Consider the following 26863-nt stretch of genomic DNA (forward strand, 5'->3'; position numbering starts at 1 on the left):
CCATAATTATCCCCTAATTTTCCAGGCAATTGTATTTTTTAATTTAATTTTCCAAATATTTATATTTTCTTTATTGAAAATAAATCTTTCTTTTACTATTATTTCATAACATTATGACTTTATTCCCATAATTATCCACTAATTTTCCAGACAATTGTATTTTTTAATTTAATTTTCCAAATATTTCTATTTTCTTTATTGAAAATAAATCTTTCTTTTACTATTATTTCATAACATTATGACTTTATTCCCATAATTATGCCCTAATTTTCCAGACAATTGTATTTTTTCTTTAATTGTCCAAAAATTTCTACTTTCTTTATTGAAAATAAATCTTTCTTTTACTATTATTTCATAATATGATTACTTTATTCCACTAATTTTCCAGACAATTGATTTTTCTTTAAAAAAATTTAATTTGACAGGCCGAGTTGTGTTACTCTTTTTTTTTTTTTGCCTTATTCCTGTCCCCTACACACACAATTCAGTTATGGCCACCCCCACCATGAATGATTTGAACACACACACACACACACACACACACACACACACACACACACACACAGCAAAGGAAAAATGTCTAATTGTGTTTTTTTTTTATGTGCAACATGTAATGAGAGTGTTCCAGACAGTGGTGGCATCTCTAAAAGTGGGGGTGGGGGGGGGGGCTACATTTGAATAGCCGCACCATCTGTGAGCCTCATCGCTAAATGGAGGGACAGACTCAAGGGGGGTGGGGGGGTTTAAATACAATTAAGAACAGCGAGGTCACAGCGAGGTCCACTGGGTGGCCTTTTTATATCCGTATGTGGCGCTGTTGCTTTAAGAGGTGGAGGGATGGCCCCGCCCCCACCCAGGCTAAAGGAAGGACAGCAGCGATGAAGTGAAACATTGTGGTGAGCAGGTGAGCGGTTACCGTAGTAACTGTTTCACTATCTGGCTTGGAGGCGTCTGAGGTGGTATGTGTCGTGTTTTAGGATGTGTAGCGAAGCCTGAGGAAGGAGCCAGTGTTTGAGGTGATGGACCTCATAAACGCCCCAAAACACATTAGTGTAACAACACGTTGTGTACCGTTCCTCATATTGCGAGGCCTGGGCGTCGCTCCGCAGGTTGAAGTTGAGCTAGCATATTTGCTACGTGCCCACGCCTCGTAAAGCGGCTGCTGATTCACGCCAGCTGCTGCGTCGGCTCTTCTACACGGCAGACGGAGGCGTTCAGGTATACGGGGGCGGAGCCTCTAAGAGGAACCAGAGGGGTGACACAACAGCCGACGGTGCCGCTCCGTGCCCTTCCTCCTCCTCCTCCTCTACCTCCTCCTGCAGTAAATCCCCGAGCCAATCAGCGATGACCTCCACTCTCCCTCCATCTTTGGCTTTTATACGCTCCATCTCACTCCGACCTGCTAACTAGCCAGGCGGCTTGGACGGCGGCCAGGGTGTGTGTGTGTGTGTGTGTGTGAGTGTGTGTGAGTAGGTTAGCAGGTGATGGCCTCGTTAAGACACCTGCCACCTTCAGCAGAGATTAGCACAGATAGCCTTGCTGCAACACACACACACACACACACACACACACACACACCTAGACAGGACATTTGGTCCAGGGGTGTCCAAGGGTTTCCCAGTGAGGTCCTGAATACTGAATGAAAATGAAAAGATGCAACTTTGACTCTTATTTTGAAAAGCAACACATGCAGACATGCTAACAAGGTCTATGCATTTGAATGCAACTCAGCTTTGTCACACGGCAAATTATTAATATCAGTATTAGTTTTTTATTTCACCTTTCTTCCGTCTATAATACACAATAAAATTAAATGAGATTTTTTTTTTAAGTTTTAAAGACTTTTAAAGGAAAAATAATTTTTAAAAATGTTTAACATTGTAAGAAACTATCATAATAAAATAAAGATTTCTGGAAAATTCGGTTGCAGAATAAAGAAAAAGTCAAAATAATATGAGGAAATGTCATTAAAAAATATACAAGAGAAAAGAGGGAAAATAAAAACAAAAAACAACAGAAATTAAAAAAAATATATATATAAATTTTTTTTACATGTAAAGAAAAATATCACAAATTTATGAGATTACTTATAATAATAATAATAATTCTAGGAAGAAAAAAAAATATTTAAGAAAAAAAATACATTTTTAAAGTAACCAATATAAAGTTGTCATTTTGAAGAAGTCTAATTATGATGGGAATAAAGTCATAAAATTATGAGTCTAAAGTTGCAATATTACAATTTTTTTTCTAAAAGATTACCAAGAAAATGGAAATCTTTGGAAAATGACAAAAACAACAGCAAAAATGACAAAAAAATAAAAAATAAAACAAAGTGAAAAAATGAAAAAAATGAAAAAATGAAAATAAAAAATTATGAAAAAAAATCTCAATTTTTATTTGGAAAGCAGGAAGTGAACAAATGTAACAGTTACTGATTTTGGACATGAAGTGCTATATACGTATATCACTATATCGATGGTTACTATGGTACCCGGTATGTCATTGTATGGTCATATCACCTTGTACTTCGGTATGAGGTGCATTATTAAAAAAAAAAAAACTTAAACTGTATTATGGAAAGCAGGAAGTGAACAAATGTAACAGTTACTGATTGTAAAAGTACCAGATGGAGGGGTAGGATTTAATAAGCTTTGCTTCTTCCTACTCCTTTCGGACATGTGGAACTGGGAACTGATTATGGGATGCACTCAATTGGAATCTGATGCATGTTCAAATGAAATTAAACCATTAGCATTAGCATTAGCATTACCATAATGGGGTTAAGTTAATAATAGTTTCCACCTGCATTGAAATGCATAGCAGTTGTTAGCACAGCGGAAGCCACAAATGAGCTTGTTCTCCAACTCCATATGCGTGTCCTCAAATGGATCATCTCCACCATCATCCATCCAGGTGTGAGCGCCAAGCAACGAGGAACGCGTACGAGCTGGAGTGGGGGGGGGGGGTGCAGGAACGGAGGCGGCGGGGGTTCACCAGAGTGTGTTTGCTCCAGGAAACCCGCTGTGCAGTTTTACACTCATTAGCGCTCTTAAAAAATACCGCACGTTTCCAGAGGTCCCGAGCAGAAGAAGGAATATTCATATACGGAATATGTAAATATATACTTCTCACACTACAAGGGGAGAGGAAGTGTTAGCGCTTGAGACTCAACGTTGCGTGTTTGTTTTCCAGCTCTTCACGCCGGAGGCTTCCAATGAACGTAAACAAGCTACAGCGCCAGGAAACGAATGAGACATTATTTATCCGTCAATCAAACGCAGCCCCGTGTGTAGCGCCCGCTCTTAACGCCGACACACTGTCCAATTCCCCCAAAGTGACGAGCGCCCACCACATACATACGTGACGTCCCGCCACGGTGGCGGCGAGCAGGTGCACCAAAGGGGGGGGGGGGATGATCACCACTCCGGAAACCAGCTGGAGGTTCCAATCTGCCTCATTTACGCTGCGGGGAAACCGAGTCAGGCTGGAACACGCTAACGTCCACGACAACATCAGCGGCTGGGTGAAGACACACAAGCACCAGACTTGTCTGGCCTGAACAAAAGGCTTTTATTGCAGCGTGGAATGATCTCACAACAGCTACAATAATCCATAACACAATCTTAGCTGTCCTATTTTCATTATTATGTCGACTATAGTATTGTAAAGGTGACTATAGGGATGTTATTTTGAGTCTAGAGGGCTCTAATAGTAATAATAACAAACCCCCAATGCTAACATTTGAGTCTATATTTTCTCTTCTTATGTCTATATTGAGTAATGGGAGTGTATGGGTGACTGACTATAGGGGTGTTATTCCGTGTCTCGAGGGCTTTAATCAAACTTTCCCAATGCTAACATGTGTGAGTTTGTCTTATTTATGTCTTCAATGTCATATTTTAAATAGCTTTTTAACTATTTTATATGTTGTGTAAGAGTGTAGAGGTGCATATAGGGGTGTTATTTCCTGTCTGGAGGGCTCTAATAATGTTGACAACTGTAAAGAAAGGAACTCTCCCAATGCTAACAAGTGTGAGTCTACGTATATATATCTTCTATGTCCTATTTTGTCTCATTGTGTCCACTATAGTGACTAATAGGAGTGTAGGGGTGACTATAGGGGTGTTATTTCCTGTCTAGAGGGCTCTAATAATGTTGAAAACTGTAAAGAAAGGAACTCTCCCCATATCTTGTATGTCCTATTTCGTCTCATTGTGTCCACTATACTGAGTAATATGAGTGAAAGGGTGACTATAGGGGTGTTATTTCCTGTCTAGAGGGCTCTAACAATGTTGAAAACTGTAAAAAAAGGAACTCTCCCAATGCTAACAAGTGTGAGTCTACGTATATATATCTTGTATGTCCTATTTTGTCGCATTGTGACCACTATAGTGACTAATAGGAGTGTAGGGGTGACTATAGGGGTGTTATTTCCTGTCTAGAAGGCTCTAATAATGTTGACAACTGTAGCGAAAGGAACTCTCCCAATGCTAACAATTGTGAGTCTACGTATATATATCTTGTATGTCCTATTTTGTCTCATTGTGTCCACTATAGTGAGTTATATGAGTGTAGAGATGACTATAGGGGTGTTATTTCCTGTCTAGAGGGCTCTACGAATGTTGAAAACTGTAAAGAAAGGAACTCTCCCAATGGTAACAAGTGTGAGTCCACTATAGTGAATAATAGGCGTGTAGAGGTGACTATAGGGGTGTTATTTCCTGTCTGGAGGGCTCTAATAATGTTGACAACTGTAGCGAAATGAACTCTCCCAATGCTAACAATTGTGAGTCTACGTATATATATCTTGTATGTCCTATTTTGTCTCATTGTGTCCACTATAGTGAGTAATAGGAGTGTAGAGGTGACTATAGGGGTGCTATTTCCTGTCTGGAGGGCTCTAATAATGTTTAAAACTGTAAATAAAGGAACTTTCACAATGCTAACAAGTGTGAGTCTATATAGTATATCTTGTATGTCCTATTTCGTCACATTGTGTCCACTGTAGTGAGTAATAGGAGTGTAGAGGTGACTATAGGGGTGCTATTTCCTGTCTAGAGGAGTGTTTTTCAACCTTTTTTGAGCCAAGGCACATTTTTTCACATATAAAAAATGTAAAAATCTTGCGGCACACAACTAACTAAGCTACGTGTTGTCATATGGACGAATATTCCATTGCTCTGCCAGTCTTTACACCACAGACACTTGACAAAGACATAATATTTGTCATTATATAATAATTATAATAATAATAAATCACTGGTCTAGAAGGTTGTAATAATGTTAGGCATATTTCCAAGGTGGTAACCAGCTTTCCTATTCTCCAACTGCCAACATATTCCATGTATGATAAGGAATCCTCGTCGGTGGAACATCAAGCAAAACCACGGTGGACAGGTTCCAGTGTAAAAACATCAAACGTTCTTTTCAGCCGTCAGGAAGTCGTGCTGCAAAGCTGCTATTTTATTCCTGGTAAACCTGGTAAACATTTGACAGACACCTGCTGCTTGTTCAATCACAACGTGACAGCTTCTTATTCCCAGCGACGTCTCCTCGCGGCTGTCAGCGCCTTCCTGCGTTTGCTCTCCAGCTTTTGTTGGGAAACCTGGCTCGGCTAGCAGCTGCTTAGCATGCACGGCTAGCCCTTTTGACACGGAGAGTGGAGGATCATAAATAGACACCTGCGTCGTGCCGCCAGCTGCGTTTATGGCGAGCGCTGCATGGAATTATTGCAATGATTTTTTCATGTGGACACTTCCTGTTTGAGGTTTGTCTCGCCAAAGATTCCCGTCTGAAGCGTTAGCTTAGTAGTTCTACGGTGGAGAGAAGGGTCGCTCACACACGCCTTTTGAAGTTGGGGCTTTTCATGGCATCATGAAGGGGAAAAAAACTGCCTTACACAGGCTTCGCTACACATCTTAAAGTACATCTAACTTGCTTTTTTGCGCCGCTGTTGAGAAAAAAAAACATGCTAAAAAGGCTCGTGTTTGAGGGTGTGTCTTTTTGTGATGGAGTGATGGGGAAAATGGAATTCTCAGGCTTCGCTACGCATCTGAAAACGCATCTAAGTCCACTTTGGAGAGGAAACGCTCATCAAAAACATGTCTTCCCCAGGCTTCGCTACACATCTTAAAAATACACGCCCCTCATTCGTCTGCTCCACTTTGGAGTCGTTCTCAAACGCCGCCCTTTTGAAGCTTTTCACGGTGCCATGATGAGGGGAAAAAAATAGCTTCCCTGGGCTTCGCTACACATCTGAAAATACATCTCACTCATTTGTTTGCTCCACTTTTGAAAGATGTGTTCAAATGCTTGCTCGTACATTTTCATGGCATCATACAAAGACCCCCGTAGGCTTCACTACACATCTGAAAACACAGCCGACCCTTCCTTAGTCAGGCTTCGCTACACATCTGAAAACACACATCTGACCCTTCCTTGGTCAGGCTTCGCTACACATTTGAAAACACATCCGACCCTTCCTTAGTCAGGCTTTGCTACACATCTGAAAACACATCCGACCTTCCTAAGTCAGGCTTCGCTACACATCTGAAAACACATCCAACAGGCTTCGCTACACATCTGAAAACACAGCTGACCCTTCCTTAGTCAGGCTTCGCTACACATCTGAAAACACATCCAACAGGCTTCGCTACACATCTGAAAACACAGCTGACCCTTCCTTAGTCAGGCTTCGCTACACATTTGAAAACACACATCAGACCCTTCCTTAGTCAGGCTTCGCTACACATCTGAAAACACATCCGACCTTCCTAAGTCAGGCTTCGCTACACATCTGAAAACACATCCAACAGGCTTCGCTACACATCTGAAAACACAGCCGACCCTTCCTTAGTCAGGCTTCGCTACACGTCTGAAAACACAGCCAACCCTCCTTAGTCAGGCTTCGCTACACATTTGAAAACACACATCAGACCCTTCCTTAGTCAGGCTTCGCTACACATCTGAAAACACACATCAGACCCTTCCTTAGTCAGGCTTCGCTACGCATCTGAAAACACATCCGACCCTTCCTTAGTCAGGCTTCGCTACACATCTGAAAATGCATCCAACAGGCTTCGCTACACATCTGAAAACACAGCTGACCCTTCTTTAGTAAGGCTTCGCTACACATCTGAAAACACAGCCGACCCTTCCTTAGTCAGGCTTCGCTACACATCTGAAAACACATCCGACCCTTCCTTAGTCAGGCTTCGCTACACATCTGAAAACACATCCAACCCTTCCTTGGTCAGGCTTTGCTACACATCTGAAAACACATCCAACAGGCTTCGCTACACATCTCCAAACACATCCGACCCTTCCTTGGTCAGGCTTCGCTACACATCTGTATACGTGAGTGGAACGTTTGCGCTGTTCCGCCTTCACGGACGTTAGCTCGTTAGCTCGCAATGTCGGAGCAGACAGCTGCCGACGGACCCCCGCGGGGCCGGGTCACATGACAAGTCTAGTGACACATCAGCTGGCTAGGAAGTGTGTAATGGACTGAAGCTGCGAGACGGCCTCACACACACACACACACACACACAGCACGGTAGATGACATAGCCAGTCATCCATTGGCTGGACATTGAGCTATGATGGGAGGGGGGGGGCGGGGGGGTCACACACAGCCGTGGAGGCAAAAAGATATATATCTGTACTCGCCAGCTGTTACACTAATCTGACAATCCAGCAGGATTAAACACACACACACACACACACACAGGGAATCTAACGTTACACTACACAAAGCCACAACACTTAGAAATAAAAACCTCCTCCATTTGCTTGTTGTCCTCACGAGTGCCATAGACAGATCCGTGTCCCCCCCCCCCCCCCCCCACACCCAGCAGGCCTCCGTGCATGGAAGGTATTCCATTATAGATGACCTTATGAAACATGCATCTCCACGTGCACGTGGATTCCATCTCGGCATGGCACATTTGCCACCTTTATTGTCTCTGGGTGGGACGTTCCCACGGCTCCACGCAGGAAAAATGATACACGTACCTTCTCGCATATATGATCATCATATATTAATTCTTACTGGCCGCATGCTGGAGAAGTGGTTAGCATGGTAGCATGTTAGCTACACTACAAAAACATGTTAGCTTCATTGTTTGGCTATATGAGCCTTGTGATTGGCTGGCCACCGGTCCAGGGAAAAAGTCATTAAAAAAATGTACAAGAGAAAAGTGGAAAATAAAACCAAAAAATTGAGAAATTGGAAAAAAAAATATTTTTTTTTTTTATTTTTTTTTTGAATTTTTGATGTTTTTTTTAACTTATTCTTGGAAAAAATATATATATTTTTTTACAAGAATAAGTTAAAAAAAACATCAAAAATTTATGACATTACTTATAATAATAATAACGTTAGGAGGAAAAATAAATTTTAAATATTAAAGAAAAAAATACATTCTAATATGAGCAAAACATAACCAATATAAAGTTGTCATTTTGAATAATTCAATTCAATTTGAATAATTATGATGGGAATAAAGTCATAATATTGCAATATTACATTTTTTTCTAAAAGATTACAAAGAAAGTGGAAATATTTGGAAAATGACAAAAACAACAGCAAAAATTACATAAAATAAAACATAAAAAGTGACAAAAAAAAATAATAATAAATAAATACAAATAATAACTAAATAAAAAATGACCACTTCCACACCAAATAAGAAGAGTTTTTCCACTCGATCTCAACCATGTCATGTGGTCTGAGCTCTGCTGCATCCGTATCCAGTCTCCATGCAATATAAAAGGTCGGAATTCTGACTTTATCCCCAAACCAGTTTTCCAAAAATGACAACTTTATTTTGTTTTGTTTCTCATATTATTACAACTTTAAAAAAATACTTTTTTTTTTCTATTCGTACTTCAGCTCTATGCTAAAATGCTAATCGGTTTGTGCTCAACTGCTGTTCATTCAACATTATCAATTTATTCTGATAAATATATAACTTTACTCTCGTTAATTTAACACTTTATTCTCCGATATTACCACAATTTTATTCTAAATTTACAATTTTTTTTCTTAAAAATGTATGACTTTATTGTCATAAATTTAAAACTCATTTTATCATAAGTTTACCACTTTTTTTCTAGTATATTACAACTTTTTTCTTATAAATTATTGAAAAAAAATTGTTAAAAAGTTAAAGTTTATGACTTTTTTTCTCATAAATTTACGACTTTTGCTCTCAAAATGTTTTTTGTGGTATTTTTGTTTGCTAAAAGTTTTGCGTTAGTTGGTTGTGTTTAGGGCACCATGATTGTAGTCCGTGTTGACTATCACCTCTCAGTTAAAGGGCCACTTCCTGGACTTCCTAAGCTCAAGTACCCGAAGTAGGAGTTTCCCACGATATCCGTGGATTCGCTGGCTTTACGTGATTTCCTGTGAGAAAGCGTTTAGCGTTTGGTACGCTTGAGTTTTCAGACGTTGAACAAAATTGGAGTTTTCACGACTGAAATCGTCGACGTTATGTTTTAGTGGCGTAGGGAGTGGCACGGTATGTATTGATGCTGCAGTTAGCCGTGTATGCTAGCTGGCTTGCGGGTCAATGACTGTGTGTGTGTGTTTGTGTGTGTGTTTGTGTGTGTGTGTGTGTGAGATTGCATCCTGGCTCAATGGGCTCATCCCCGCCAGGGCCAGCAGGAGGGCGTGGCGCCCGTGGCGCCCGTGGCTGCAACTTTTCTCCCGTTTCTAAGGAACTTTTCAAAGGGTGCTCAGAAATGCGCCCCCGCGGACCACGATGCCTTTGTGCGTTAGGAAGGGGGGGTGGTGGGGGGGCGAGAGAGCTGAAGGAGCGGCTAATCAATGGCTTACTCTGAGCCCTAAATGGAACACGAGCACGCAAATAGACGGCGAGGACTGATGAGAGTCACATTGAGGCCTCGTGCATCAACGTGAATCACAAGGCGGTGTGTAATTACCACGTGTGTAATTAAGCTAATGACAGTCATGCGACAGTCTTTCGCGGGAGGAGAAAACAGGAAGTCTGGAAGAAGAAGAAGAAGAAGAAGTGGAAATGAAAGTCGAGGCTCCAAAAAGACCGTCTGACCTCGTTGCGGTCTCGCCGACCGGCAGCCTGCCCTCGTCGATATGATGACATTACCGTTTCACGCAAATTACAGGATGTTTTGGTTTGTGCGGCGACCGTGATCTGTCAACACTAGCCCCGCCCCTTCAGGAGCCCCATCGCCGCTCCTCGCTTGTTTATTAAAACTGCAGAAAACATGTAAAAAATCGACAGTAATTTTCCAAGAATAACGTAAAAATTGTTTAACAAAAAAAATATGTTTCTAATGAGAATGACATCATGACATTATAAGGAAAAAATGAATGAATGACAGGAAAGTTAGATTGGGAAAAGTATGGGAATAAAGTAGGGATAACCCATATTGGCTTTTTTGACGAAAACCTAAAATCGATATTGTCTAACTTTCAATTTCTGATATGGATATGTGTAACATGACATATCTTCTGTGGAGGAATGGACACATATGATGTATACAGCATTTTTTTTTAATATCGCTTTTCATGATCAGGAAAATATCAGATTTTTATCCCGATATCGGTCATGATGATGATCACACATCCCGAGAATAAATCATTCATTCTGACAGGAAAAAACAGAAATAAAAAAACAGCTATCATTTCAGAATTAAGAGAAATTATTGAAATCATAAAAATCGCAATTTTACAAGAATAAACTGTATATTATCTATGGAATATTGTAATTGTATTATATGTAATACATTATGTAATGTGGTGTGTATTACAATTATGTAAATATTTTATTTTAATATTTGTCATATATGACAAAAATCTAAATAAAATTAAAATTTTATTTAAATTTAAATTAAAAAAATAAATTTTTAAAAATAATAATAAATGTAAATAATTTTAAAATAATTTAAAATTTTAAATAAACATTTGTTAGAAAAATAAATACATTTCTGTCATATTACATACTATATAGTATGTAATAATATATATATTATATATAGTATATATATTATATATAGTATGTATAATATATATTACATACTATATAGTATGTAATATGACAAAAAATTGACAAAATATGATAAAAAATTATTAAATTTTTTGTCATAAAAATTTAATTTAAATCATTTTTTCTAAAGAAATGTTTATTGTTATTAAAATATTTTATTTAAAATATATAAATGTTTATTTAAATACATTTTTGTCATATTACATACTGTATAGTATGTAATATGACAAAAATGTAAATAAAATTGTATTTTTAGATTTTTGGTAATATTATAATAATTATTATTATATTATATATTATAAACTATAATAAAATAAAATATGTATTTTTTGGAAAATTAGGTTATGTAAAAAAAGTATATTATGGGAATACGGGAAAGAACCATTTAAGAAGACTAATTTTTAATTTACTATTTTGTAAGATTTAATGAGAAAGTTGAAAAGAAAAAAAAGGGAAAAAAAGAATAAAGTCAAAATATAAATTTTTTTCAAGTTCATAATCCAAAGAGGAAATAATAGCAATTTTATGAGAATAAAAAATGTAATTTTGGTAGCATAGAGTGGAAATATTGAAGACAACATGTCTGGTGCGTTATCTCCAATTTTCCGTATCGACGCGCACGGACGACTTCCTGCATGCTTTCCACTTGGCCTCCCTCTTCCCAGATATGCCGAAGGCCCACTAAAGAATCCAAGAGTACTCAGCTGAGGACAGGAAGTGGGGAGCGTACAAAGATGACTTTCCCGGCAGGTGCTGATGAATTTGTCGCTCCCGGCGACAGCGACGGCGGCGGCGGCGTGAGCGAGCTAGCGAACGCGCGGACAGGATAACGTATGGGTTATGATAGCATCTTGCTCCCGCCTCGGCGCTCCGGCGTAATCCCGTCCAGGTTGTTCCGCGGGTTCAATCCGTCTCAGCCGTCCTAAGCTCTTTACGGGCCGGCGCTAACCACGCCGCCGTTGCTCCAGCTCGTCCGTTTCCTTTTCATTTTATGCCTTAACCCCCCCCCCCCGGCGTCAGCTCCTTTATGCTCACTTTCATTGGCGTTCCTCGCCGGTTCTCCCGAGGAGTCAGGTGGCTTTTCCTCCTTTGCGTATAGATGAGTCCCGCGCTCCCCCCCCAATCTCCCAATCTGCTTCTCCTCGGCGGGGCCGCAACCTCCTGCTTTCATATCGACAATTGCCTCTGACCTCAATCCCCTTTTATTCGCTTCAAATCTGCTCTCGCTCCGTCTCCGCCGCAAATGTAATCGCTCGCCGCGCACCTTGGCGCCTCCGACCGGGAGAAGACCGGCGATGGCCAAGCGGTGACTGAATCGCTCGCGGATCCTCCACTTGACGCCAGGTGACACGTGAAGCTAAACAGCTGCTATTAAATGATACCGAGACGGAGACATGCAGCGTCAACGTCCTCTAGGGACCTCCGACGCCGCAGACGTTCTACCACTCAGACGACACACCATCCACCCATCCGGGTCCGCGTACAGCGGCCGAGGTGTACCTGCTCCACAGTCCTAGTCTTGGCCGTAAAACGGACGTCTTGGTCAAGCACCTGTGGGTCGGTAAACTGCAGTGTTGGTCGAACACCAAAGAGTCAGTGAAACGAGTCTTTGCCAAACACTGATGAGTCGGTGAAACTCGAGGTTGTGCAGAGTACCCGTGAGTCATTGAAACTTCAGTCTTCACCGAGCACCCGTGTGTCTGTAAAACTGAAGTCTTGGTCAAGTACCCGTGAGTCTGTAAAACGGACATCTTTGTCGAGCACCCGTGAGTCAGTGAAATGAGTCTTCGCCGAGCACCCATGAGTCAGTGAAACTTGATTTTTGGTCGAGCATCAGTGAGTGAGACTCGATTCTCTGACGAGCACCCATGAATCAGTGAAATGAGTCTTCTCCGAGCACCCGTGAGTCAGTGAAATGAGTCTTCTCCGAGCACCCATGAGTCAGTGAAACCTGATTTCTGGTCGAGCATCAGTGAGTGAGACTCGATTATCTGACGAGCACTCGCGAGTCTGGAAAACGGACGTCTTGGTCAAGCACCCGTGAGTCAGTGAAATGAGTCTTCGCCGAGCACCCGTGAGTCAGTGAAATGAGTCTTTGTTGAGCACCCATGAGTCAGTGAAATGAGTCTTCGCCGAACACCCGTGAGTCAGTGAAACTTGATTTCTGGTTGAGCATCAGTGAGTGAGACTCGATTCTCTGACGAGCTCCCGTGAGTCAGTGAAATGAGTCTTCATGAGTACCCGTGAATCAGTGAAACTTGATTTTTGATCGAGCATCAGTGAGTGAAGCTCGAGTCTCTGACGAGCACCTGTGAGTCTGTAAAACGGACATCTTTGCCGAGCACCCGTGAGTCAGTGAAATGAGTCTTCGCCGAACACCCGTGAGTCAGTGAAACTTGATTTCTGGTTGAGCATCAGTGAGTGAGACTCGATTCTCTGACGAGCACCTGTGAGTCAGTGAAATGAGTCTTCACCGAGCACCCATGAGTCAGTGAATTGAGTCTTTGCCGAGCACCTGTGAATCAGTGAAATGAGTCTTTGCCGAGCACCCGTGAGTCAGTGAAATGAGTCTTTGCCGAGCACCCGCGAGTCAGTGAAATGAGTCTTCGCTGAGCACCCGTGAGTCAGTGAAACTTGATTTCAGGTTGAGCATCAGTGAGTGAGACTCGATTCTCTGACAGGCACCTGTGAGTCAGTGAAATTAGTCTTCATGAGTACCCGTGAGTCAGTGAAATGAGTCTTCATGAGTACCCGTGAGTCAGTGAAATGAGTCTTCATGAGTACCCGTGAATCAGTGAAACTTGATTTCTGGTTGAGCATCAGTGAGTGAGACTCAAGTCTCCGTCGATCACCTGTGAGTCTATAAAATCCGAGTGTTGGTCGAGTACCCATGAGTCAGTGAAACTCTATTGTTCAGTGAGTCAGTGAAGCTGGCATATTTGAGGGAAGGGGTCCATCCGTTATGACTTTACGTCCATACAAACGCAGTTAAGATAACAGTTGCATAATGAACGACTTTTGTAACGCAGCTAAAAAAGTGTCCATGTACGAAGGACTCGTTCATGAATTGCACATCTCCTCGGCCCACGTCGCTAAAGAAAAAGACGGCTAAGGTAAAAAGGAAAGAAGGTGTTGAGCTTCCTAAGCAGCCGTGACAAAGCGACCCTGAGAAGCAATAATTAAGACCACCAAGACGCAAACAACTGTGATTCCTTAATTATCGTCATTAGTTTCCGCCCCTGCTAATTGTCGCCGCTAATAAATAAGCCGCCATTGCACAGCCAATCAGTCACTGATTAAAAAGGAGGAACGAAGACGAGATGATCCAAAAAAAAAAAAAAGACTTTTGCTGGCGGCAGGTGAGCTCATATGCGAAGTCTTCATCGGTCCTTCGTCTTGCCTCATGCCCCCCCCCCCCACGTACAATAGACACGCATGCTAGGTGTCCGTCAGCCTTTGGGGCGGGCTGAGATTACAGCTAATCCACCACTGTTGGAATGAAAGATTGGCCAATCAATCACCAGCCACAAAAGGACGCGGGGGGTGGAGGGGGGGGGGGGGGGCTGCTGCAAACGCACAGAAATGTTGCAGCAGCCTGTCACCCCCCCCCCCCCCCCACACACACACATACACACACAGCTCATTAGCTCGTTCACACTGCAGACGTCTTTGAAAAGGCCTTTCAAGAAGGAGAGTTCAAAGGTTGATTGTGAGAGAGACAGAGAGTGTGTACGTACACACACACACACACACACACAAGTACACACAAGTACACACACACGTCCACACACATTAATTGGATCAATGGTCCTCCCTGGTGGCTGGCCAATCATTGAGAGGACGTGAGTAACATGTGGGAAGCCTGCTTTTACCAACTTCCTGTTTGTCAAGCAAGCAGCCAGCGCTGCCGTGGCGCCACACACCAGTCAATGGATGGATGGATGGATGGATGTACACATGAATGGATGGATGGATGGATGTACACATGAATGGGTGGATGGATGTACACATGAATGGATGGATGGATGTACACATGAATGGATGGATGGACGGATGAATGAATGGATGGATGTACACATGAATGGATGTATGGATGGATGGATGAATGGCTGGATGATCATAGAACGATGCCTGGATGGAAATGACAGATGCACAGAGAGGATGGATGACTGCATGAATGAAAAGACAGATGGGTGATGGATGCAGGAATACATGGAAAAGTAAAAAAGATGGATGGATGCAGAGATAGGACACAGATGATGGATGGATGCAAGAAGAGGACAGATGGATGGGATACTTGGATACGGGCAGGATGGATGGATAATGTTTGGATGGAAGTATAGGTTGGATAATGAATAGATGGATGGATGGATGATAGAAGGGATGAATAACGGGATAATGGATGGATGGAAGGATAAGATGGATGACTAGATGGAAGGACAAGACAGATAAATAGATGGATGGGTGGATAGATGGTAGGACGGATGAATAGCGGGATAATGGATGGATGGATGGATGGAAGGATAAGATGGATGAATAGATGGATGGATAGGATGGATGAATAGCTGGATAATGGATGGATGGAAGGATAAGATGGATGAATAGATGGATGGATAAGATGGATGAATAGATGGATGGATATGATGGATGAATAGCTGGATAATGGATGGATGGAAGGATAAGATGGATGAATAGATGGATGGATAGGATGGATGAATAGCTGGATAATGGATGGATGGAAGGATAAGATGGATGACTAGATGGAAGGATAAGACAGATGAATAGATGGATGGATGATAAGATAGGACGGATGAATAGCTGGATAATAGATGGATGGATGGAAGGAAGGATAAGATGGATGGATTGATGGATGGATGGAAGCATAAGACAGATGAATAGATGGATAATGGATGGATGAAAGGATGGACGAATAGCTGGATAATGAATAGCTGGATGGATGGAAGCATAGGACGGATGAATAGATGGATGGAAGGATGGATGGATGACTAGCTGGATAATGAATAGACGGATGGATGGATGGATGGATGGAGGAGTGTTTGCCAGGAGAGGATGGATGGAGAGATGCAGGGAGAGGATGGTTGGATGCAGGGAGATGTTAGAGCAGTGAGATGGTGACCTGGTTCACTCCTCCGTCTGCTAAATAATTCACACACACACACACACGCACACACACGCACACACACGCACACACACACACGCGCACACACACGCACACACACACACACACACACACACACACACACAGCGTCTGTGCTTAAGTCACGTTTGGCGTGTAAAAAAAGAACACACCTGTACAATAAAGCCTATCAGTCAGGAAGGAAGTGTACACACGGACTTCCTGTGTCCGTTCCGTCACCCCCCCCCCCCCCCCCACCCCCGGACCCAAACACAGTAGTGGCCACCCACACAGACAGGAAATACACAACCCTAACTACACACGTCCTGTATTGGTGTGGATGATGTCATTAATATCATCACAATTTCATCACTGGCTAAAGATAAAAGACTTCCTGCGTCCGAGCCAAAATGTCACGGCTCTTCCTGAATGTGTGTGTGCACCCCCCCGTCCCCGTCCCCGTCCCCGTCCCCGTCCCCCCTCAGGTACATGGTGTCTGTAACCCTGCTAAGACACAAAGCCAATAAAGACGACCTGCGAGGTGGCGGCCAACCTTCCAGCAGTCCTGACCTCGCCCGTCCGCCCCTTCGTTAACCTAATTATGCAGGTTAAAGCGGGAAAACCCCAGAGGGGAGGAAGGAAGGGAGGGAGGGAGGGAGGGAGTGGGGGGAGTGGGGGGGGGGCACTTTGAAGAGCAGCATGGACACGCTGGTGGAGGTTTTAGATACACACACAAAGATTGGTGGGGAGGAAGGAAGCACTCCTTTCTGGCCTTTTATTTATAGCGCACACACATGTACACACACACACATGTACACACACTCACACACACACACGAGGTGTGTTTTTGTGTTGGACCAGATGGACAGGAGGCGAGGAGAAAGCGAGCGAGAGCGAGGGGAAGAAGGAGGGGATCCAGAGGAGCGAGGCGATAAGGCGGCGTCAACGGCGATGGAGGCAGCCATGCTGGTTGTCATGGCGATGGCAGCGAGGAGAGCAGGTATAGAGGCCGCTCCCCCGGGAAGGAGCGGTGGAAGCCTCCCTCCCTCCCTCCCCCATTCTTCCTCCTCTCCCGTCGTCTTTCCCCCCTTTCTTCCGTCCTCTCCTCGCCGTCCATCATGGCCGACCTCGCCATTAACTTAACCCCTTTTCCATCCTTACCTTCCTCAGCTCATTATCTCCTGCATCCTTTTTTCCACCCTCCGTCCCTCCCTCTTTTCTTTTCTTCCACTGCCTCCATTTTCACCCCCCCACGGAGAACATGTGTGTGTGTGCGTAGTGCTTCCCAATTACTGCAGGGGGAGCCTGTGTGTGTTTAAGATCTGCTCAAGCTGCATTTCTCCACCAGTCTTGACCCACCTAAAAGAACACCCCCCCCCCACCCCCCCAAGCGTTCTCCGTCTCCCTCTGACTCATGGTGTGGATTGATTGAAGTATTTAAGTGTGGCACGCCTAGCCGCGTGTCTTTGGGATCACGGGATAATAACCTAATGACCACCTTTGATGTGCGGCGTCACGGACGAGCCGGCGTGCCCGCACGGGCCATCACGGGCCATCACGGGCCATCATCATGACAGGGAGTGGGAAACCCCTGAGGGAGGGGGGGGGGGGCAGGGGGGCATTCCAGCGGTTTCAAAACTTTGCCGATGTTGTGACAGGCAGAGCAGCAACAAAAACAGAAACAGAAGAGTCAAATATTATTTAATAGTACTAGTCAAATATTACATAGTAGTAGTAGTCAAATATTATATAGTAGTAGTAGTCAAATATTATATAGTAGTAGTAGTCAAATATTATATAATAGTAGTACTAGTCAAATATTACATAGTAGTAGTAGTCAAATATTACATAGTAGTAGTAGTCAAATATTACATAGTAGTAGTAGTCAAATATTATATAGTAGTAGTAGTCAAATATTACATAGTAGTAGTAGTCAAATATTATATAGTAGTAGTAGTCAAATATTATATAGTAGTAGTAGTCAAATATTATACTATAGTAGTAGTCAAATATTATACTATAGTAGTAGTCAAATATTATATAGTAGTAGTAGTCAAATATTATACTATAGTAGTAGTAGTCAAATATTATACTATAGTAGTAGTCAAATATTATATAGTAGTAGTAGTCAAATATTATATAATAGTAGTACTAGTCAAATATTATATAGTAGTAGTAGTCAAATATTAGCCAAAAGCTGGAGATGGACCTTATTGGTCCAGGCCAGATCAAAGGCAAGCCTATGAAATATGATATCAACCATATTTATACATATAGAGGCACCAACACCACATGATATCAACCGTATTTCTACGAATAGATACCAATACCACACGATATCAACCATATTTATGCGTATAGACATCAACACCACATGATATCCACCGTATTTCTACGGATAGATACCAATACCACACGATATCAACCGTATTTCTACATATAGATACCAATAATACATGATATCAACCGTATTTATACGTATAGACATTAACACCACACGATATCAACCGTATTTCTACGAATAGATACCAATACTACATGATATCAACCATATTTATGCGTATAGACATCAACACCACACAATATCAACTGTATTTCTACGTATAGATACCAATACCACACGATATCAACCGTATTTCTGCATATAGACACCAATAGCACATGATATCAATCGTATTTATACATATAGATACCAATACTACACAATATCAACCGTATTTCTACGTATAGTCACCAACACCACATGATATCAACTGTATGTATGCGTATACGTACATACCTATACCACATGATATCAACCGTATTTATACGTATAGACATCAACAGCACATGATATCAACCGTATTTCTGCATATAGACATCAACACCACACGATATCAACCGTATTTCTATGTATAGATACCAATACCACATGATATCAACCATATTTATGCATATAGACACCATTAGCACATGATATCAACCGTATTTATGCGTATAGACATTAACACCACATGATATCAACCGTATTTATGCATATAGACACCAACAGCACATGATATCAACCGTATTTCTATGTATAGATACCAATACCACATGATATCAACCGTATTTATACGTATAGACATCAACACCACACTATATCAACTGTATTTCTACATATAGATACCAATACCACACGATATCAACCGTATTTCTACGTATAGATACCAATACTACATAATATCAACCGTATTTCTACGTATAGACATCAACGCCACATGATATCAACTGTATTTCTACGTATAGACACCAATAGCACATGATATCAACTGTATTTCTACGTATAGACACCAATACCGCATGATATCAACCGTATTTCTACGTATAGACATCAACACCACATGATATCAACCGTATTTATACGTATAGACATCAACACCACATGATATCAACCGTATTTATACGTATATACATCAACAACACACGATATCAACTGTATTTCTGCGTATAGACATCAACACCACACAATATCAACCGTATTTCTACGTATAGATACCAATACTACATAATATCAACCGTATTTCTAAGTATAGACACCAATACCACATGATATCAACTTTATTTCTGCGTATAGACACCAACAGCACATGATATCAACCATATTTATACGTATAGACATCAACACCACACGATATCGACTGTATACATGTGTATAAATAGTATAAATACCTATACCACATGACATCAAATACCTACACCATAGGATATCAACAGTATATACTATATAAATACCTATACCACATGATATCAGCAGTATATACTGTATAAATATCTCTACCATAGGATATGAAGGGTATTCATGAGTCATCTCCTTGGCCTGGGGTGTCCAGGGTGAGGATTCCTGGAGTTTGACCTCCATCAGTGGACAATGTTTGAAGGTCCATTGCTTGAAGGTCCATCAGTGTTGATGTTCCCGGGCATGACGTGTACCCCCCACCCCCCGTTCCTCACCATAGCGTCCCTATTCCTCATCCCCAGCACACATAAATGATATTATGGTCAACATTTTGGAGGCCAAATGGTGTCAGGAAGTAAAGCATAATAAATAATGCAAGTGCAGTCTTTCAGACGCTTAGCGATATCGCCGTATCGCCACAGCGTGAATGACTGGCTGGAATGTATTTTCATCTCCACCGGTTCAACCTTCAAGTGTTCCTCTCAAATGTAAACAAGAAAAAACATGGCCGCCGAGCATGATAAGCTGGTATCCGTTTGGCGTCTTCGTTAGCCTTGATAGCTTTAACTCAACTTGTTAGGAAATGGACTTCATTAGACCAGCGGTCAAAGATCCTTTATATACTACCACAAAAACACCAGCCAAAGATCCTCTATTTGACAGTAGCGTTTTTAAAACACCGTTTGTCAAAGATCCTTTATATACAACCACAAAAACACCAGCCAAAGATCCTCTATTTGACAGAAGCGTTTTCAAAACACTGTCTGTCAAAGATCCTTTATATACAACCACAAAAACACCAGCCAAAGATCCTCTATTTGACAGAATTGCTTTTAAAACACCGGCTGTCAACGATCCTTTATATACAACCACAAAAACACCAGCCAAAGATCCTCTATTTGACAGAATTGCTTTTAAAACACCGGCTGTCAAAGATCCTTTATATACAACCGCAAGCGCTCTGCCATTTTGGGGGGGAACTACTGGAAAACTGCAACAAAACAAAAAAACATGCCAAAGATCCTCTATATAAACAGGGACGCTGTTTTTAAGAACATACTTCAAAAACTTGAGACAAAGATCCTCTCTATGACAGAAGCACTCTGGTGTTTTTAAAGACTGACTGCAAAAACAGGTAGTCAAAGATCCTTTACACAACCAGGAGCACTCTGCTGTTTTCAGGAACATACTGCAAAAAAAACACAAGACAAAGATCCTCTATATGACAGGAGTGTTTTTAGAAGACAAGCTGTCAAAGATCCTTTATATTCAACCACAAGTGGTCTACCATTTTTTTGTGGAACTGCACACTGCAAAAACAAACAAACAAACAAAAAATAAACAAAAAACTCAAGTCAAAGATCCTTTACACAACCGGGAGCACTCTGCTGTTTTTGGGAACACACTGCAACACAAGACAAAGATCCTCTATATGACAGAAATGTTTTAAGAAGACAAGCTGTCAAAGATCCTTTATATTGAACCACAAGTGGTCTACTATTTTTGTAGAACTACACACTGCAAAAAAAAAAAAACCAAAAAAAAAAAAACTCAAGTCAAAGATCCTTTACACAACCAGGAGCACTCTGCTGTTTTTAGGAACATACTGCAAAAAAACACAAGCCAAAGATCCTCTATATGACAGAAGTGTTTTGAGTTTTGAGTGTTTTGGTCTGTCATTTTTTTGTGGAACTACACACTGCAAAAAAAAAACAAACAAACAAAATATAAACAAAAACTCAAGTCAAAGATCCTTTATATGACAGATGCACTCTGCTGTTTTTAAAGACTGAAAAAAAGAATGAAACGATTGAGGATGACAGAAAAGACGATCTTGGATTATGATTGCCGCATAATCGACCAGGAGGGGTGGACCTGAGCTCATTTATCTGTAGCGGTCCAAATGTAATGGTGGCGGGCCGCCACCAATGAATGAATGAATGGGAAACTCAATAATGAGAGTCATTCCCGGGGGGAGGATCTATGATCGGTCGTGATGAAAAGCTGAAATATGAAATAAATATTCCGCCAAACTCGTGATGAGTAACAGGAAATTCCCTCTCGGTCGCCGCCAAGGTCGTGAGAAGTAAAAAAAAAAAAAAAGTGTGAGCTGTTCTCGTGAGACATTGATGACTTAATGCTGAAAGCCGTCATTATTCCCCTTCTTCATCCACGCTGACCTCAGGATATGAACTTTCATTTCCTCCCTGCACAGGAAGTTGACCCCCACCCACGTCTTCACACACACACCTGAAATACCGACGCCGCTTTCCCCCCAGGGTGTTTTTTACCTGCTAGCTACTGTGTGTATATATGTGTGCGATGGAGGGGGGGGGGATTTGTCCTCCAGGCCCCACTTCCTGCGTCAAATTGCCTCCCCGCATTCCACACTCCCCCCCCCCCCCCCCCCCCCATCCGCCTCCTTGCTCAAGCTGCTCGGGATCTTTGCTGCTCCTTCTCGCTTTCTTGGCCTCTCTATGGGGGGCTTTGTCTGCCCTCCGAGGGGGCACACAACACAGATTCCATCTCGCGCCATCCGCGGGAACGCAACGCCTCCACGAATCGCCAAGAACACGATCTTGGCATGGGTGGGGAGACCCCCCCCCACGACACACACACACACACAGATGGACAATCAGTGCTCTCATGAAGGATGACACACACACACAAACATGGCTATCCTTGGAACACAACAGATGTCTGTGGGAAAATGGTCGCCCGGATATGATATCAGAAGTTGGGATAACAGGAAGTTGCCGCAAATACATCTCACACACACACACACACACACACAATGCATGTGTTGTAAACACTTGAACACCTGCAACACACACCTGTCTCCATCTGCACCCCGGAAGACAGATTAGTTCAACTCAAGGCCAAAGCAAACGCTCACCAACTGACCCGCTAATGATCCCCGCGTGCGGCAACAGCGGACGACCCGTGCCAAAACCTTTTAGCACTTCCACGGAGGTTGAACGCCAAAAAACAGCACAAATTCCAACCCGTCCCCACTTTTTTTTTATATTTCACGCTGTAGTACGCATCTTTCTGTTTGAACAATTCATTTCTATTCAGTAGAGCTAGCTAGGGTAGCTCATGCTAACGTGGCTAACATCAAAATGAACAGCTATGAGCGCGAACCGGAAGTGCTAAATTCAACAAACCTACAAAAAACAACAAATAAGTGCTTAACTTCTTTGTGTTGTTTTTAATTTACGGTACTTTAAAGGATACTTAAGTAAAAGTATACTTCTACTTCCACTTCTGGTTAAAATACTGTACATGTTCACTTCATCAAATTCATTTCTATTCAGTAGAGCTAGCTAGTGTAGCTCATGCTAACGTGGCTAACATCAAAATGAACAGCTGTTGGCGCTAACAGGAAGTGCTAAATTCAACAAACCTACAAAAAAACAACAAATAAGTGCTTAACTTCTTTGTGTTGTTTTTAATTCACGGTACTTTAAAGGATACTTAAGTAAAAGTATACTTCTACTTCCACTTCTGGTTAAAATACTGTACATGTTCACTTCATCAAATTCATTTCTATTCAGTAGAGCTAGCTAGTGTAGCTCATGCTAACGTGGCTAACATCAAAATGAACTGCTATTGGCGCTAACAGGAAGTGCTAAATTCAACAAACCTACAAAAAACCAACAAATAAGTGCTTAACTTCTTTGTGTTGTTTGTAATTTACGGTACTTTAAAGGATACTTAAGTAAAAGTATACTTCTACTTCCACTTCTGGTTAAAATACTGTACATGTTCACTTCATCAAATTCATTTCTATTCAGTAGAGCTAGCTAGTGTAGCTCATGCTAACGTGGCTAACATCAAAATAAACTGCTATTGGCGCTAACAGGAAGTGCTAAATTCAACAAACTTACAAAAACCGACAAATAAGTGCTTAACTTCTTTGTGTTGTTTTTAATTTACGGTACTTTAAAGGATACTTAAGTTAAAGTATACTTCTACTTCCACTTCTGGTTAAAATACTGTACATGTTCACTTCATCAAATTCATTTCTATTCAGTAGAGCTAGCTAGTGTAGCTCATGCTAACGTGGCTAACATCAAAATAAACAGCTATTGGCGCTAACCGGAAGTGCTAAATTCAACAAACCTACAAAAAAACAACAAATAAGTGCTTAACTTCTTTGTGTTGTTTTTAATTTACGGTACTTTAAAGGATACTTAAGTAAAAGTATACTTCTACTTCCACTTTTGGTTAAAATACTGTACATGTTCACTTCATCAAATTCATTTCTATTCAGTAGAGCTAGCTAGTGTAGCTCATGCTAACGTGGCTAACATCAAAATGAACAGCTATTGGCGCTAACCGGAAGTGCTAAATTCAACAAACCTACAAGAACAAATAAGTGCTTAACTTCTTTGTGTTGTTTTTAATTTACGGTACTTTAAAGGATACTTAAGTAAAAGTATACTTCTACTTCCACCTCTGGTTAAAATACTGTACATGTTCACTTCATCAAATTCATTTCTATTCAGTAGAGCTAGCTAGTGTAGCTCATGCTAACGTGGCTAACATCAAAATGAACAGCTCTTGGTGCTAACAGGAAGTGCTAAATTCAACAAACCTACAAAAAAAACAAATAAGTGCTTAACTTCTTTGTGTTGTTTTTAATTTACAGTACTTTAAAGGATACTTTAAAAGTATACTTCTACCTCCACTTCTGGTTAAAATACTGTACATGTTCACTTCATCAAATTCATTTCTATTCAGTAGAGCTAGCTAGTGTAGCTCATGCTAACGTGGCTAACATCAAAATAAACTGCTATTGGCGCTAACCGGAAGTGCTAAATTCAACAACGCTCAAAAACCAACAAATAAGTGCTTAACTTCTTTGTGTTGTTTTTAATTTACGGTACTTTAAAGGATACTTAAGTAAAAGTATACTTCTACTTCCACTTCTGGTTAAAATACTGTACATGTTCACTTCATCAAATTCATTTCTATTCAGTAGAGCTAGCTAGTGTAGCTCATGCTAACGTGGCTAACATCAAAATAAACTGCTATTGGCGCTAACCGGAAGTGCTAAATTCAACAACGCTCAAAAACCAACAAATAAGTGCTTAACTTCTTTGTGTTGTTTTTAATTTACGGTACTTTAAAGGATACTTAAGTAAAAGTATACTTCTACTTCCACTTGTGGTTAAAATACTGTACATGTTCACTTCATCAAATTCATTTCTATTCAGTAGAGCTAGCTAGTGTAGCTCATGCTAACGTGGCCAACATCAAAATGAACAGCTGTTGGCGCTAACCGGAAGTGCTAAATTCAACAAACCTACAAAAACCAACAAATAAGTGCTTAACTTCTTTGTGTTGTTTTTAATTGATGGTACTTTAAAGGATACTTAAGTAAAAGTATACTTCTACTTCCACTTCTGGTTAAAATACTGTACACTTGACAGTATGACAGATGTTCATCAAACTTTCATCATGGCAACAATTTCACCCAGCAGAACAGATTATTCCATAATTATTGTTCCCAAAATTGAAAGTGGGGGGGTATCAGTGATGATTAAAACACAGGAAATAAAAATAGCTAAACGAGTGATGCACTAACGCTATGTTTAGACAGACACGTTCAGAACTCCATTTGAATTTTGTCTATTTTTGGTCATCGGCCTCCCATTCTCTCAATGGCTCTCTCGTCCCTCCCCCCCCCAGCCTTCCTCCGCCTTCCTCTTCATCACCATAGGACGAATGTGGCTTCATCGGTAACGGAAGACGTGGGCGTGTTTTGATGGTGCGGGATGGGGGGGTTCAACTCGGAGTGGCTCCAGAGAGGAGGTGTGTGCATGATGGTGGTGATGGCGATGGCGGTGTCGGGGGTTGTTTCGCGTCTCCCGATGACATCATCCGTCCGTGCACGAGCCGCATTTAACTTGCACACTCTTCCACGCGTGGATGGAACGAGGCTGTGCCACCCGAACCCACCCACCCACCCATCTATCTATCTATCTATCCACCCGCCAAGGCGCACTGCTGCACACACACACACAAGCGTGTGAAAAAGCGGGTCCGGGGTTCGAGCCCCGCCACCACCCCACCGAATTAACAGCAGGATGCGAGCCGGTGACACAGACACCACAAACCACTGCAGCACACAAAAGGACCGTCATCAAGCTCAATTAGAGATTAGCCGCTAATTACCCACGCACGCGCCCCAACGTACGGAGGCACAAAGGCTAAAAATGCGCGTGCGTGAGAAGGGGGGGGGGCAAACAGGTCTGATATGTAGGTCGAGTGCAGGATCTCCACAGCATTATCAATGATAGTTGGCGCACACACACACACACACACACAAAGAGATCCAACTCACCGCGGCGACGTGAGCGAGCAGCGCGGCCAGCAGCGCCAACAGCCCGGGTAGCCTCATGCTCGGTGGGGGTGCCACAGCCTCCGGTCCCGGTGCTGCTGCTGCCTACACGCGGTTCGAGCAGCGGGTGCTGGTGCCGGCGGTACAGGTCGCTCCGGGCGGCGAGGCGGTCCGGGTCCAAAACTTTACACGGATCCGGCGACCATACGGCGGTTTTAGAATCCTTCCCCCCCCACCGGTCCGGGAAAAGAGGTGCTGTTTCTGCTGGTGCTTCTTCGGTCCTCCTCGCTGCCTTCGTCTTCCTGATAGATTTACTAGCGGGACACGCCAGTCTGTCTCCTCCCCCTCTCCGGTAAGGGCAGGATGTTCCGTATGGAGACGCTGCCTGGGAGTCTGGCGGCGGGAGGAGGGGTCGGCTGTGGGGGGGAGGAGAGATAGGGGGTTCCGCGGAAGAGGATTGCCCCCTGCAGCTCGTCGGTGGAAGACTTTTTTTTTTTTAAAAAAGCGGGGGGTGGGTTGGATATATACACCTTAGCCTCTCGAGGGTCCACCCTCACTCCGCCCCCACCCCTTCCTCCACGACCCGTCCCGGTCAGGTGTGGCGAGCTCACGTGTCCATGTGCCGACTTGAACGGTCTCCTAGCAACC

At 42.2% G+C, this 26863-nt stretch overlaps 1 protein-coding gene across 1 annotated transcript in view; it reads right to left on the reverse strand.

Annotated features, from left to right (window-relative positions):
- LOC131102031 (syndecan-3-like) overlaps positions 1 to 26656 on the reverse strand; it is a 45136-nt gene extending 18480 nt beyond the window's left edge. The window contains exon 1 of the mRNA XM_058047496.1: positions 26219 to 26656. Within this exon, the coding sequence (XP_057903479.1) occupies positions 26219 to 26275 (57 nt within the window). The 5' untranslated portion in view covers positions 26276 to 26656. The remainder of the gene's footprint in view (positions 1 to 26218) is intronic.
- Between the last annotated feature and the right edge of the window lie 207 nt (positions 26657 to 26863).

This window comes from Doryrhamphus excisus, chromosome 14 (genome assembly GCF_030265055.1).
Source record: "Doryrhamphus excisus isolate RoL2022-K1 chromosome 14, RoL_Dexc_1.0, whole genome shotgun sequence".
NCBI classification, from domain to species: Eukaryota; Metazoa; Chordata; class Actinopteri; order Syngnathiformes; family Syngnathidae; genus Doryrhamphus; species Doryrhamphus excisus.